General features: G+C 42.5%; 1 protein-coding gene across 1 annotated transcript; it reads right to left on the bottom strand.

The window, feature by feature from the left end:
- Window positions 1-734: 734 nt before the first annotated feature.
- Window positions 735-5,907, bottom strand: SERPINE1 (serpin family E member 1). The gene is made up of 9 exons (XM_069767342.1): window positions 5,795-5,907; window positions 4,876-5,120; window positions 4,264-4,500; window positions 3,956-4,150; window positions 3,667-3,865; window positions 3,007-3,107; window positions 2,831-2,917; window positions 2,425-2,508; window positions 735-1,059 (listed from the first exon to the last, which is right to left on the bottom strand). Exons 1-9 carry the CDS (start codon window positions 5,809-5,811, stop codon window positions 1,022-1,024), a joined length of 1,203 nt encoding a protein of 400 aa, XP_069623443.1. The 5' UTR covers window positions 5,812-5,907; the 3' UTR covers window positions 735-1,021.
- Between the last annotated feature and the right edge of the window lie 10,920 nt (window positions 5,908-16,827).

The raw sequence follows: 16,827 nt of genomic DNA, 5'->3' as shown, positions 1-16,827 counted from the left end.
GTTACGGTGGAGTCACTAGGCTCTAATATAAAGGACAGATCACTAGCCAAAGCCTCCGATAAGGCACAGATTAGATTTTGGACTAACTCGGCTTCCAATCGATAATGATTCTTAGCTGAACCTTCTGATCATAGTTGTGTCCTAATTGAGCAGAACTGTGGTGTAAAGCATGGTGATGGTACAGAGCAGCAGTATAAAAAAAAAAACAGGAGATGGCGTTCAGACTACCTCAGTCACCAATAGACAATCTAGCCTAACTAGGCCTGCTGATCAAAATGGTCACCCAATGGAGCAGAGCTGCAGTACAAAGCATGGTGGTGGGGCAAAGCAGCCTCCAAATTGGCATCCGACAGATTTTAGACTAATTCATGTGACATTTTAGTAACTTTTTAGGATCTGATAACATGATTGAGTAAGCTGATTCTTATGGAGTAATTTAGCTTTCAATAATGTATGCTAAATGATACAGGACAGCAATGGGGGTGACGATTGCCCCAAAAGTCTCTTTTTTTTCTGGATTCAGACTAATTCATATTAATTTAGACAATGTCTATTAGGCTTGACTCACTGATAACATTGCCTAGGGTCACATACAGCATGTCAAAAGAGTCAATATCTCCATTACTCATGGGCTTGTCCACTCCTCTGCACCAGCAACTTTCTGATTATATCATTAGCAGTGCTAACACTTTCACCCAGCTTTCCCAGGAACAGATATGACCAATTAAAATATAAAAATATATAAATAGATTTATTAAATAGAAGTTACATATAAAATGACATATACTGGTCTGTAATACTCAAAAGTATAATCTGTAGCTTGCAATCATCTCATACATTCCATACACTCCTGCTTGCATAACCCATACTATATTGTGCTCATTCATACTACCCGTGTTGCCCTAATCCACCCCCTCCCTAGTAGTCTGGTGAGCCGCTCCCCTTTGTTGGGGTTTCAGTTGAATGACTCTTCCTCTTGGAGGTGAGGTACTGGATACAGCCACTAGATGGTGCTTGAATTTCAGGGCTCCATAACTTGTCCCATAAATAGCAGAGAACCTGAAAGGGAGAATTAAGGATTGTAAGTGATGGGTAAAGTATAGCAATGTTGTTTCTTTATGCAACGATACAATGGATGAGGTTATGTGGTACATTTAACATTATAGAAATTCCTTGGAATTTGGTAACATGACTGAGCCATGACTGAGTAGGCTTAATGGGGCTCGATCACTTGGGGGTTGTTTAGATTAATAGAAGATTTTTTAAGTACTGTATGCTAAAATACTTGGAACAGCGATGGGGTTGACGATCACCCTCAAAACCTTTTCTTATGAATCACTCACTGTGTCTAATGAGTTTGTACAAGAGGTTTGAATTATATGAAGGACTTAATCAAAGGGGTTTACTTTAAGTGGGAATATATGTGGTTTTCTAACAATGTAGTGCAGTGGGAGTATTTCTTTTTTGATAGCCATTTTTTAGGTTTGTGCAGATTACTTCCATTGGTATTCTCTGAAAGGGAATCACTCTTAAAAAGAGTTACACGTTACATTTTTAATTCCAACAAGCTAATACAAATCATGTATCATGGGGTCATTTATAATGTTTGACTTCTTAAGAACTGTATGGTTGATGTCTTGGGACAGTAATGAGTGTCATAATAATCCAAAGGCCGTTTTATGACCCATTACTCCTCCTAATATGTTTGTGACAGAAATATGGCAAATAGTAAAGATTTTATACTACAGAGGAATGCTTTATCATTGAATATATCAAGTTTTATAATCTTTTCCAGCATTGTTTCCCAAACCACATCATCACGGCCCTTCAATACATCATGTTTTCAGGATTTCCTTAGTATTGCACAGGTGAGCGAACCTGTGGCAGTTTCTGATGCTTTAATAATAATTCCATCACCTGTGCAATACTAAGGAGATCCTGAAAACATGACATATGGGTGGTCGTAAGGACTGGAATTTGGGAAACACTGCTTTACAGTAATGGAGGTATTATTTGCTTCAAGGACCTTTTTCTGTACCCATTGCTGTTCCTAATAAGTTTAAATGCATCACCTATCAACAGTCATTTTCCCATGAGTGATTAGTCACTTCTCATACTATACATTTCATCAGTATATCATATCTAAAATGCCTTATACAGCAAGTGAAACAACAAGTGTTAGAACTTGATGTTTGCACAAGACGTGCTTTGTTGCAGACATAGAAAACAATCTGATTGATAGTAATGTAATATTATCTAATGTCTGTACATTATCATTTAAGATCCACTAATTATCACTGTGTATTTCTTTTGGTATATCTGAAATGGGTCTTCCTTTGTATTATGAGAATTCACGAACAAATACATTCAGCCAGCATTAGAGGTTAGACATCAAGGCATCATTGTCTATATGAGAGCCCTTACCGGTTGGATTGTGCCTGATGATGAACAAAAATGGACGATCCATGATGACCTCTAGAGGAGCCATTCTGGCCAGGAGAATTGCAGCTGAGAAAAGAAAATGATAGTCTAATATCTATGTTGTCCATCAGTCCCATATAGTAAATCAGCCGTTGTTATCTTAAGTGGCTTAATATGCTAATACACCCTTATAAATTGATGGGCTTTATATTGGGCAACTGTGAAAATGTAGGGGTGAGATGTAGGAAGTTCTGCTACTGCACATAGGGGAGCACTATCTGAACATGTCCTCTTCATGTCCCCTGGCATCTTCATCACTGCTCACTCTTGAGTTTTCTGTCCGTCCTCATTCTCCTTTTTTTTGTAATCCCATATAAATCCCCATGTCTAAGTAGAGTCACTTTCATACCTGTGGCAGAAGATGCTTTCGTTCCACTCTCTGTCACTTCGACCTTGACTTTCTGGAAGGCTTCGGATACATGGAGGGGTCTTTCAGCTACAACCAGAAAATGATTGCAATGAAAATGACGGAAAATTAACAGAGAAAATATCTAGTTGTATGGGAACCCCATGGCCATTACTTACTAGATAATCGTCTGAAATCAGCTTTATCCGCAGAAAACATGTCTGTGACTCCGAGACGTTGAAGATGATTCTTTAGGTTGACTTCACTAACTAGAGAGAACCTGGGAACATAAGAAACAACAGAACATGAGGATATCTGACCATCAGGAAAGGTAATTATCAATTTTACCATACTTTTTCCAATCAAATTGAGAACCATAGATGGTCTAAACCAGTGTTCCCCAACTCCGGTCCTCAAGAGCCACCAACAGTTCATGTTTTCAAGATTTCCTTAGTCTAGTCCAGGTGATGCAATTATCACCTCTTCAATACTAAGGAAATCCTGAAAACATGACCTGTTGGTGGCTCTTGAGGACTGGAGTTGGGGAACACTGGTCTAAACAATGATATTCTTGACTTGCTTCATCAGCCATAATGGATTCATTTTCCCAAAATTGGCTTTAATTGCTCCCAAACTAAGAACATGAGTTGCGTTTATATGAACATTGTGAAAAGCAGCCATCAATATTTCCATACTTTCTCTAATCAAAATAAGAACCAGGAATCTTCCAAGCAAGGATTTTCCTGACACCATCTTACGATCATTAGTGGTTATGGCCACAGTATTTGCCCAGGAATTGCCGAAATCGCCCATAATGTTTTTATTTGCATTGTACTTACTTGGGCAAAACAAAAAGGCGCGTTGATCTCCTCATGCTGTTTTTCCATTGAGCGATAAGTTCTGGAGACAAAATGTCTGTGATGGTGGAGAGTGACACCCCTTTTTCATAAGGAGCAGCTATCAACATGCTGATCTCATCTCCTTCGTAGGGCAGCTCGATAACATCATAATATACTCCCTCTGGGGTCTCCAGCTCACCTGCAAAAGCAATATCAATTGTAAACCTGTTAGCTTACTGCTCATATTTTCCAGATGATGCATAAAGTAATTCAGCTTTTTGACCCTTACTGTAGTTGTATTTGGCCGTGTTTTCCATCATTTGAACTTGCACCTGAGAACCATCAGGTCGGTGGAATGGCCTCTCCTGGGTGTCTTTTTCGGGAAAGGGGAGGACCCACTTTCCATCAAAGTGAACAGCACTGAGCAGGACCAGACGGGTAAGTGGAGGAATGGAGTTACTTCCCAATAAGTCTTGGATCATACCTGGGCATGAAAAAACATAAGTCCTAATGGTTAATGGTTCAAAAAGAAAATGTAAAGAAGGCAACTTGAAGTCAATATGTCTATTCATCCATTGTCTTATTCCAAATTCTCACCATCTGTTTGGTTCTCCACCCATTGGTTCAAGATGTCCTTGGCTTGTGATGAGTCTGTAAAATTGACTTGGGTCACATGTCGTCGAAACGTTGAGTAGAATCTCTGAAGAAAACCTGGAGTCAACTCAAGATCACGCTGAACAAAAAGTCCATCTGCCACGTGTACAGATTTTGTGTCTTCACTGGACCCACATATCGCCTCTCTCAGTTTGCGAAGTAGCATAGACACAGCCCGTTCTGGAGAAAGAAATGGTCCATTACTAATGGAATGTGTACAGAAACCATCGAGGAGAAAATGGAAATGGGGCATGCCTAAGCTAATAAAATAGTTTGTATGTGACCACTACTAATGATAATGATTATAAGGCTCGTTGGGGCCATCACTCAGATTACCCCACACTATGAAATGAATGTACTGCAAAATCACAAAGTCATAATGCTTGTTTCTTTACTCTGTATAAACGTCAGTTTTTACTTCACTTCTATAATTCTATTCATCCACCAAACTAAAGGATCTGTATTTTTCCAGTTTTGCCTATTGTATGAGCCAAATCTAAATGACTTTGATCTCTATCAAGTGCAACTTTGTATTAATCTGCATGTCTGTCTTACCCGAATATCCATAATTAAGGACCTTCCGCAGTTGTTCCATGGTCTTCCCAGATGTCCCATACTGTAGTATGTTCAAAGCCGAGGATACACCATAGGGCGAGAAACCTAAATTTTTATCCTTGTTTTCCTGTAGAATCTCCTTAAATAAACGCACCCCGAAACTGGCATCTTTTTCAGCCACCTGGGTTATGGATTTAGGACGGAAGGCTAATACAGTCCATGAAAGCAGGACAAGTATGAGCAGCCTGGTGAAGACAGAAACATAGATCAGTGAGCATGTTGTGCTGAATTATATTTTTAGGTGGTACCGCAATGGGCACTTTTCTAAATATAATACAGTACCCTGCCCAAGTCATAGAATATAACCAAAAAACATCACCTCAAATATGCTACTTTTTTACTCGGTATTAAACCCTTACCATAGTATAAAGATATAGCATAAAATTTAAATTGGCCTCAAACATGACCCCATTACCATGCCCTTCATAAGAATCTTTAAAATGTCGATCATTTATATGAAGCACCAGAAAAAATGCACAATAATTGGCTAAATACACAGTTAACACACTAAAATTGTATTGCTCCCTTATAGTACGTGTCTTTTGACACGTTACAAAATTGTTCATTGTGCATAAAAATTTGTCTATAAACATAAAATTTGGAAAAACAGAAAATCCATTGATATACTTATTAAACCTTACTTTATACTCCAGTCACATCCAAAGTTGCAATCCCAAATCTGCGCTTTGTTGCAGAAAGTGTTTCATATACACCCAGCTGTCAAAACTTTGATCTAAGAGCTTTGCTGTTACCTGAGAAACTGGAAACTCAGCATAATTTTGATTTGAATGTGAATGGTGAATAAAATGCAAAATTAGTACAATTCACTCAATATCAAGCCCATATTATGTCCTCTTACCGTGCATTAAAAGTCATTCTTCTTAAAGGTAAGTTCTGTGATGTTAGGAGGTGAGGTTTCCAGACAGTGTACTCGCAGCTGTACAGTATTATGAAGAGGCTCCGAGCAAGCTGCTGTGTGCATGAGTCTGACCCAGCCTGGAGTTTATATCCAGTCCTGCCGCCTCCGCGAAGGGGGGTGTTTCCTAATACATGAGGAAACCTCATGTTCAGTCTAGCAGTCCCAGATGTGAATAATAGCAGCAGCCTGCGGTGTGTGACTGTTCCTAATCCCATATTTAGCTATCTGTCAGTAAGTGTGATGTCACCCGGAGACATCTATAGCTATGGCAGCTATTCATACCACCGAGATATTACTGGAAAGTCTAAAGAAAAGTACATTGTGGTCACCATGATAAAACCCAACAGGAAAAAGAGTGGTGTGGTAGATAAACGCCAAATGCATGGTCCAAATAATGCTAATTTAACACTTGACCTTGTAGTACAATTTTTCCTTTTTGCAAAATAATCTAAATTTATCATTGTGACAGCAATGACATGAAGTCAGTGCACTACTACTTCTACTTGCAAAAGATGCCGAGAATGCCACATAAAGTTTTTATACAGTCATGGCCAAACCTTGAAATTGTTTCCGAAAATGAAGTCTTCGTCACAGAATATTTATGCAATTACACATGTTTTGTTATACACATGTTTATTTTCATCAGTGTGGCAAATTGGACATCATATCACACAAAACCCCCCCAAAATGAGCATTCCAAAATTGTGCGTAAACAGCTTTGTTTCAAGCATGTGATGCTCTTTCAAACTCACCTGTGGCAAGAAACAGGTGTGGGCAATATGAAAACCAGATAATAAAGGGGAGAAGTTGACTCATTCTTTGCATTGTGTGACTGTGTGCGCCACACTAAGCATGGAGAATAGAAAGAGAAGAGAACTGTCTGAAGATGTGAGAACTTATATTATTGAACAATATCAACAATCTCAAGGTTATAAGTCCATCTCCAGAGATCTTGATCTTCCTTTGTTCGCGTTGGCAATATGATGAAGAAGTTTACAATCCATGGCACTGTGACTTATCGATGTGGAGGTTGCAACGCAGGATAGTCTGGATAGCGGATAACTCCCAAAGAAATTCAAGCTGTCCTACAGGCTCAGCGTGAACTATCAGTTGATATTTGAATGACATGAAATGCTATGGCAGGAGACCCAGGAGGACCCCATTGCTGACACAGAGACATAAAAAGCTGTGCTGCAGTTTGCCAAAATGTACATGAGTAAGCCAAAATCTATTTGGGAAAGTGTCTTATGAACCGATGAGACCAAGATAGAGGTTTTGGTAAAGCACATTATTCTCCTGTTTTCTGAAAACATAATGAGGCCTTCAAAGAAAGGATACAGTACCTACAATCAAATATGGTGGAGGTTCAAAGATGTTTTGGGGTTGTTTTGCTGCTTCTAGCCCCGGATGCTTGACTATGCCAAGGCATCATGAAGTCTGATTATTTCTAAAGGATTTTGGGTTGCAATGTAGTGCCCAGTTTCATAAAGCTGGGCTTGTGTCCTAATTCATGGGTCTTCAAGCAGAACAATGACTCCAAAGAGTTCTGAAGTGGCAACAATGAGTCTGGATCTAAATCTCATTGATCACCTGTGGAGAGTGTGACGGGGTGTACGGCAGAGCAAGAAGGGACAACAGGCCGAGGGATGATTCAACAGATTTATTATCAAGAACGCTGGAACAACACATGCAGGTAGATCTACAGAGTCCACAATTAGTCCAATGGAACAGGTTCAGGGGCACCTCCCGATAATCCTTGTGCCAGGTAACAAAGCAATAGTCCACAATTAGTCCAAGGGATCCCAAAACAATCTCACGAACGACGAGATATGTCCTCAGCTCAAGTCTCGCCCCGTTCGCTTCCGCAGTCCCAGATGGGCGTGGGGTCTTGCCTCAGCTAAGAATCCCCACTCCTTCTCCTTCAAGGATCAACTCACATCCGATCTCAAAATAAGAATGGATTGTCTGAGCTCCTGGGATCCGCCCATGAAGGGGGTAGGGGTTACACCTTCTATTCAATGGTTGGGTCCACCAGAAGATTCTAGACTGGTGGGCTCCAGGCAGTCTATGTAGTATGTACATTTGACTAGCCACCTGCTGTGAGGAAGAATGGCTATTCCTCCACTAGTGATGTTGACAAAGCTTAATTACATTAGAGCTTAGGGCTGCAAGTATTGGGGGAAGGAGACATTGTTACAGGTGAACTCCCAGCCAAGAAAATACATAAATTACAGCTAATAGAAACCAGAGAACAGTTACCTACATCAAATGGCATATTATTCAAATACAGGACAGGGCAAAAGTACATATCATGACAATCCCTTCCCCTCCCAATTTGTGTACGTACCAGGGACCTCTACAGGTCGCTGGTTAAGTACACACAGGCAGAGCGTAACTTACATGTGGCTTCATGCAGCCACGAATTGGCATCGCAGTTCTCCCACATCATTGCCCAGGAGAACATCTGCAGGCAGACCACCCATCACCCCAACCACACATCGCCTGACCCCAAAACCAAAGTTCAGATCCACAGTGGCTGTGGGAATAGTCCTCCATTGTCCACCAGCCAGTTCAATGACAATCCCAGGTCCTCGATGGATTGCCTCAGGCCGAACCACTCGGGGATCAGCCAGTGTGAGGAAAGCCCCTGAGTCACAAAATCCAATAAGTCTCTGTCCATCCAGCACGACCTCCTGCAAGTGCTTACCTCAATGAGCAGAAGTCGTCATAGCTGCAGGTCGCACACCATAAACTCCTAGTGGTGCAACATGGGTGGGTGAGGCACAAGGCCAGTCCTCACGTAGTGGTGACACGTCATCCTCCATGGCACTTGGCTGTACATGATTAATAATATGACTGGGTACAGGATCAATCCTCATTTGAACAGCTGGGCAGGAGGCTTGCAGATGCCCCGGCTGTCCACATCGATAGCATCTCTGCTGGGTCTCACTCCATCCAAGGCATCCTCTTGGGCGAGGGGTAAGGGAACCTGGAGGCCGGCCCCCACCTGAAGGTGCTGTAGGGTTTTGAGGACCACTCCTCCATGGGCTGGCTGGGCATGAGGCCTGCAGATGCCCCGGATGCCCACAACCATAACACCTGCGCTCTGCTACTTCCTCTCCTCGTTGTATTCCAGAAAACGCATTAGAAGCAACTGGAGGCACATTTACACGGGTATCAGCATGAGGTGGTGGCTTAGAGGAACGGGGAACAATAGGGACAGAAGAACAGGGGGCCACCGGTGTTGTGGAGCTGGTAGGCCTCTCTCCATCCTCCAACAGAACCCTCCACTGAGGCTTGATGGTGAGAGCCTCATCAGCTAGAGCTGCAGCTTCCTCCACAGTGGCTGGTCTCCTCTCACGCACCCATTCCCGGATCTCAGCAGGGCACTTGAAGTAAAACTGCTCTTTTAGGATAACCTGGAGGAAGGTCTCCCAGGTTAAGGCCTTCTCTGCCTCCAGCCAGCGATGACATATTTGTTTGAGCCTGTGGGCATACATCTTGAAAGACACTTCCTCATCACAGGCTAAAGTACGGAACTGAGTCCTGTAAGTGTCTGGGGTAACAGCATAATGTTCTAGAATAGTCTATTTAATATCCGCATACTCACAGTTCCCCTGAGGGTCCATAGCTCTATAGGCTGTGGCAGCTCCACCCTGTAAGAGCCCCACCAGATGTCGGACTCGGTCCCTTTCTGGGACTTCCATTAATCGACACTGATGCTCAAAGTCCTGGAAGAAGTCCTCAATGTCGCCTGCAGCCTCATTAAAGGGCTTGAAGTCTTTGCGGGACACTCTGGGGAGTTCCCTCATGGTGGTTGCTGGGGTTAGAGTCTGTCTGGAGCTTCTAGCTGCTTCCAAAGCGATCTGCCTCTCCAGCAATGCCATCTCCTGAGCTCTGTCCTCGGCTCTGTGAATGGCCTCCCTCTCCCTCTCCTCGGCTCTGTGAATGGCCTCCCTCTCCCTCTCTTGAGCTCGGTGAATGGCCTCTTTCTTATAGTCTATGGTGGCCTCTTCTCCCAGCAATGCCAACTCCTCCTCGTACCACACAACCCACTGACTTTTTTGGGTATTTACCTCCGGTTGCAGTCTTTCCTCCATTTGCTGTGAGGATCCTTCCTCAGCGTCATCTTGCAGGCAAACTCCTTCCAAGGCCTCAATTAGCTGCTCCTTGGAGAGTCCTTTAAAACGGACTCCTACTTCACGGGCCTTTGATTGTAGGCTCCCCAAAGTCCAGTTCTTGTACTCTGCGGTGTTGGTTCCCGATGTTGGGCCATTGTCCTCCATTCCTTCTGCTCTGATCCCACAGCTGCCACCAGTCTGTGACGGTGTGTACGGCAGAGCAAGAAGGGACAACAGGCCGAGGGATGATTCAACAGATTTATTATCAAGAACGCTGGAACAACACATGCAGGTAGATCTACAGAGTCCACAATTAGTCCAATGGAACAGGATCAGGGGCACCTCCCGATAATCCTTGTGCCAGGTAACAAAGCAATAGTCCACAATTAGTCCAAGGGATCCCAAAACAATCTCACGAACGACGAGATATGTCCTCAGCTCAAGTCTCGCCCCGTTCGCTTCCACAGTCCTAGATGGGCGTGGGGTCTTGCCTCAGCTAAGAATCCCCACTCCTTCTCCTTCAAGGATCAACTCACATCCGATCTCAAAATAAGAATGGATTGTCTGAGCTCCTGGGATCCGCCCATGAAGGGGGTAGGAGTCACACCTTCTATTCAATGGTTGGGTCCACCAGAAGATTCTAGACTGGTGGGCTCCAGGCAGTCTATGTAATATGTACATTTGACTAGCCACCTGCTGTGAGGAAGAATGGCTATTCCTCCACTAGTGATGTTGACAAAGGTTAGGGCTGCAAATATTGGGGGAAGGAGACATTGTTACAGGTGAACTCCCAGCCAAGAAAATACATAAATTACAGCTAATAGAAACCAGAGAACAGTTACATACATCAAATGGCATATTATTCAAATACAGGACAGGGCAAAAGTACATATCATGACAGAGAGATCTTAGAATTGCTGTTGGGAGAAGGCGCCTTCACCTACGAGAGACCTGGAGCAGTTTGCAAATGAAGAGTGGTCCAAAATTCCAGTTGAGAGGAGTAAGAAGCTTGTTGATGGTTATAGGAAGTGATTGATTGCAGTTATTTTATTCCAACCAAATATTAGGATAAGGGTGCCAACAATTTTGTCAGCCCTATTTTTGGGGTTTTGTGTGAAATTATTTCCAATTTGCCTTTTTTTCTCTGTTGTTTTGTGTTGTTCCAATATACACAAAAGGAAATAAACATGTGTATAACAAAACGTGCGATTGCAAGAATGTTCTTAAAGAAGTCCTTCATTTTCTGGAACAATTTCAAGGGTGCCGACACTTTTAGCTGTGACTGTATGACGGCTTTGGTTTCTGCCTTATGCTGTGCAAATATCTTACAGAATGATACATTGCAATACTTTGGCCCCAAATCGTATCGTGATAAAGTATAATATTTTGTGAGACGGAATACTACAACCCCTGGCAAAAATTATAGAATCACCGCCCCTTGGAGGATGTTCATTCAGTTGTTTAATTTTGTAGAAAAAAAAGCAGATTACGGACATGGCACAAAGCTAAAGTCATTTCAAATGGCAACTTTCTGGCTTTAAGAAACACTAAAAGAAATCGAGAACAAAAAATGTGGTAGTCAGTAATGGTTACTTTTTGCAACCAAGCATAGGGGAAAAATATGGAATCATATTTTATACCATATTATTTTATATAATATAAGCGTAAATTATTATACAATGTAATGTTTTCATACAGTATGTTCTAATTTATTTGCATTATCATTACTCCTGCTATTTTTCTTTTTTATTTTTGATCATATTATAATATATTAGATTACATTGTAGTATATTTATTAGCATCACTCCTGTTTTATTATTATTATTGTTGTTATTATTTTATTAATTATAGTATAATATATTAGATTATAGTATATTAATTAGTATTACTCCTGTAATGTATTATTATTGTTATTATCATGAATAATTATATTGGAATATATTAGATTATGGTACATTTATTAGCATTACTACTGTTAGATAATAATAATAATAATATTATTATTATTGTTACTATTATTAATTGTATTATAATATATTAGATTATAGTATAGTAATTAGTCTTACTCTTATTTATTTTAGAATATATTAGATTATGGTATATTTATTAACATTACTTGTGTTATTTTTATTATTATTTTTTGTTTTTGATTATATTAGAACATATTAGATTTAATTATTTATCAATACTCCTATTGTATTTATTATTATTATTATTATTATTATTTTCTTTATTATTTTTTAGATTAGAATATATAGTATATTTTGGTACATTATAGCCTGCTGCACATGGCTGTTTGCTGGTTTAGACATCCAATGTTTCTCGCTTGAAGAAATTACCTGCTTCTTTTTCCTTCAGGCTACATCTTGGTTGCCCGTATTAATATTCACAGTTTCCATAGTTTCCATGCCATGGAAATGCCATGAACTGTGCCCTTTCCCGTTCTATCAGCCGCAGCTTTGTCTCCACAGCATTGGATGAGCTAGGATTACAAGCTCTATAGAACAGAGCTTGTAAGCGCTGTGCTCCTTTGCCTAGGAGACCGGCCACCTCTGAGAGACTGCAGCGGTGACCGGTAACGTTACCAATGAGCAATGAACTATAGAATTAAAAGTTCCTCTAAGGAATTGTAATAAGAGATAAATTGTAAAGATGATTATTTTTATAAGCACTTTACATTCTTATCCATTTAATACTATGAGAAATCCCTTTAAGGAGCTTATACAGTACAGACCAAAAGTTTGGACACACCTTCTCATTTAAAGATTTTTCTGTATTTTCATGACTATGAGAATTGTACATTTCCACTGAAGGCATCAAAACTATAAATTAACACATGTGGAATTATATACTCAATTTCAGTTGTTTCCCACTTCTTTGTTATGTCTTATATTCTAAGTTCTTCAAAGTAGCCACCTTTTGCTTTGATGACTGCTTTTCACACCCTTGGCATTCTCTTGATGAGCTTCAAGAGGTAGTCACCGGGAATGGTCTTCTAACAATCTTGAAGGAGTTCCCAGAGATGCTTAGCCCTTGTTGGCCCTTTTGCCTTCACTCTGCGGTCCAGCTCACCCCAAACCATCTCGATTGGGTTCAGGTCTGGTGACTGTGGAGGCCAGGTCATCTGCCGTAGCACCCATCACTCTCCTTCTTGGTCAGATAGCCCTTACACAGCCTGGAGGTTTGTTTGGGGTCATTGTCCTGTTGAAAAATAAATGATGGTCCAACTAAACGCAAACCGGATGGAATAGTATGGCGTTGCAAGATGCCGTGGTAGCCATGCTGGTTCAGTATGCCTTCAATTTTGAATAAATCCCCAACAGTGTCACCAGCACAGCACCCCCACACCATCACACCTCCTCCTCCATGCTTCACGGTGGGAACCAGGCATGTAGAGTCCATCCATTCACCTTTTCTGCATCACACAAAGACACGGTGGTTGGAACCAAAGATCTCAAATTTGGACTCATCAGACCAAAGAACAGATTTCCTCTGGTCTAATGTCCATTCCTTGTGTTCTTTAGCCCAAACAAGTCTCTTCTGCTTGTTGCCTGTCCTTAGCAGTGGTCTCCCAGCAGCTATTTTACCATGAAGGCCTGCTGCACAAAGTCTCCTCTTAACAGTTGTTGTAGAGATGTGTCTGCTGCTAGAACTCTGTGTGGCATTGACCTGGTCTCTAATCTGAGCTGCTGTTAACCTGCGATTTCTGAGGCTGGTGACTCGGATAAACTTATCCTCAGAAGCAGAGGTGACTCTTGGTCTTCCTTTCCTGGGGCGGTCCTCATGTGAGCCAGTTTCTTTGTAGCGCTTGATGGTTTTTGCCACTGCACTTGGGAACACTTTCAAAGTTTTCTGAATTTTTTGGACTGACTGACCTTCATTTCTTAAAGTAATGATGGCCACTCATTTTTCTTTACTTAGCTGCTTGTTTCTTGCCATAATACAAATTCTAACAGTCTATTCAGTAGAACTATCATCTGTGTATCCACCAGAATTCTGCACAACACAACTGATTGTCCTAACCCCATTTATAAGGCAAGAAATCCCACTTATTAAACCTGACAGGGCACACCTGTGAAGTGAAAACCATTCCCGGTGACTACCTCTTGAAGCTCATCAAGAGAATGCCAAGAGTGTGCAAAGCAGTCATCAAAGCAAAAGGTGGCTACTTTGAAGAACCCAGAATATAAGACATAATTTCAGGCGAACTCAGTCGAGGGGTTCAAGAGACGCCTGGATGTCTTCCTGGAGCAGAACAATATTGTATCATACAATTAGGTTCTGTAGAAGGACGTAGATCTGGGGATTTATTATGATGGAATATAGGCTGAACTGGATGGACAAATGTCTTTTTTCGGCCTTACTAACTATGTTACTATGTTATTATGTTAGTTGTTTCACACTTTTTTGTTAAGTATATAATTCCACATGTGTTAATTCACAGTTTTGACGCCTTCAGTGTGAATGTACAATTTTCATAGTCATGAAAATACAGAAAAATCTTTAAATGAGAAGGTGTGTCCAAACTTTTGCTCTGTACTGTATAATGATACCATAATATGCAGCCTCCAAATAATACTAAGATCCTGCATAACACTGAAACGGGTTTTTTTTAATAATGCCACAGTAAACCAGTAAATTATACCGGATGGTTTTAGTTTGTATCCTTTGGTGTCCCTGGGCAGTTGCCTAGATTGCCAACCCATACACAAGCCCTGCTGCAGTGCACCCTTGGTAATATAATCCTTAGCAGACGCTCCTCATCTCCACATGTGCGATACATTACTGACAGCCATACATTCCAGCATGGAGCGCTTTCTCCATGACTCATGTCAAACAAGTGACATCACGCCCCCGCAGTGTGTATACTGTCCACGGCAGACATTACATCACCGCACTGCAAACACAGGAGATGTATAGTCACTGGTATACAGAGGAACAGACATTGTATTGTCACTGGCTGCGGAGATATATCCGGATAGTCTGCAGCGTCTCCTGAACAACAAACAACAAATAAGAGAGATAGAAACATAGATACAGTATATCTAGCTACAGTACATAGCAAAAACAATGGGTACAAGCATCGAATATGTGAAGTCTAATCTGCATTATTGCCATATAGACTAATGGATCGCCCCCAGACAAAGGGCCACGCGTTTCGGTACCGGGCCTCTCTGCTGCGGTTCTGAGGCTGTCACGGTGGCTAGACGCGGTCCGCGACCCTGCTATGGGGCATCCAATAAAGGTGGTGCAGTCTGTCAGGGGTTCGTGACGCCACCTGTGGTGTTCGGTCAGGGTGACCGATGCTGCTGTGGGTTCCACTGGGGTGATGGAATGGCAGCTGGATGGTATACCTTCCCACAGGTGAAGTATGTCCCCAGGGCTTCCCAGTAAGGTGGATGGTGATGGTGTGAGGTGCAGGCAATAACGAGGACACAAGGTTGCAGTCTCTTTACCTCTTTACTGAAGACTTCAGGATCCTCTATCCAGAGTACGTTTAACAGGGCTATCAGAGACCGGCCGGCCTGATGGGCTCTTCCAGAGTTTCCCTCGCAGATGGAAATCGTTGCCTACCACTAGCGTCTGTGTGTTGTAGTGCTTCCCTGCTGAGCATTCGGAATAGTCCTCACAACTGCTGTTCTCGTTCGTTCATTCTCTACAGCTCTCTCTCTCTCTTTTGTTCCAGATGTTACTAGTTTCTCGTCCCCCAGGTATGTTATGGCTAGGACGCACCCGTATGACGGGAAGGCTTGAAGGTCTTCCGGGACCCTAGAGATGCCCCTCTCCACGTGTTGCCCCCTATGTCTGCTTAGGAAATTTAAGGTAGACAGCCAACCTATAATTAACTGTCCTGCGGAGTTCGAAGTAAAGCCTAGAGTCAGTTACTCCTGCGGTGTTCCGGCCACCGGCTATACGCCTCAGTAAGATGTTGCCTCGGTCTCACGGCACGACTCCTACTGGCTCTCCTTTGTGCTTGATCTCGTTTACACTGTTCCACAATATCATTCCCTTCTTATCTCTTTCTTAGGATGCCGCCACGGGGTGTGCAGGCGCGGCTCCGTAACATTCTGTTCTGTTCGCTAGGCACCTGCCAAGTTCCCACGCCTGACAGGGACCCCCCTGTGTCTTCTCCCTGCAACACCCCCTGCCACGGGATGTTGCCTGAATCCAACCCAGTCAGCTTCTGACTAACTTCCTCCCCAGCCCCTAGTTTTACCAGTGTGAGGAGTGGCCCAATAAATAAATCCTTTTTCTCCCCCTAGTGGCCGGAGTGTGAAGTGTAATGTGTTCTGGTGATACCTGGTCAGGAGAATTCCTTCAGTGCCGTCAGACGTACCGTCACTCCCCTTAGTGGCAGAGTGTCATACTGCAACGACTAGATCTCTGGGGCGCTGCACTAAAGTGCTGCAACTGAGTGCTGAGCCATATAAGTACAGTCTGTAGAGGGTACCGAGCGCTGAGCTCTATCAGTACAGTCTGTAGAGAGTACCGAGCGCTGAGCCCTATCAGTACAGTCTGTAGAGGGTACCGAGCGCTGAGCTCTATCAGTACAGTCTATAGAGGGTACCGAGTGCTGAGCTCTATCAGTACAGTCTGTAGAGGGTACCGAGCGCTGAGCTCTATCAGTACAGTCTGTAGAGGGCCCTGAGCTCAATCAGTACAGTCTGCAGAGGGTACCGAGCGCTGAGCTCTATCAGTACAGTCTGTAGAGAGTACCGAGCGCTGAGCTCTATCAGTACAGTCTGTAGAGGGAACCGAGCACTGAGCTCTATCAGTACAGTCTGCAGAGGGTACCGAGCGCTGAGCTCTATCAGTACAGTCTGTAGAGAGTACCGAGCGCTGAGCCCTATC

The sequence above is a fragment of the Ranitomeya imitator genome, chromosome 4 (assembly GCF_032444005.1).
Source record: "Ranitomeya imitator isolate aRanImi1 chromosome 4, aRanImi1.pri, whole genome shotgun sequence".
NCBI classification, from domain to species: Eukaryota; Metazoa; Chordata; class Amphibia; order Anura; family Dendrobatidae; genus Ranitomeya; species Ranitomeya imitator.
Note: the sequence above shows the minus strand (reverse complement) of the source record. Positions and strands in the feature narration are given on the sequence as shown.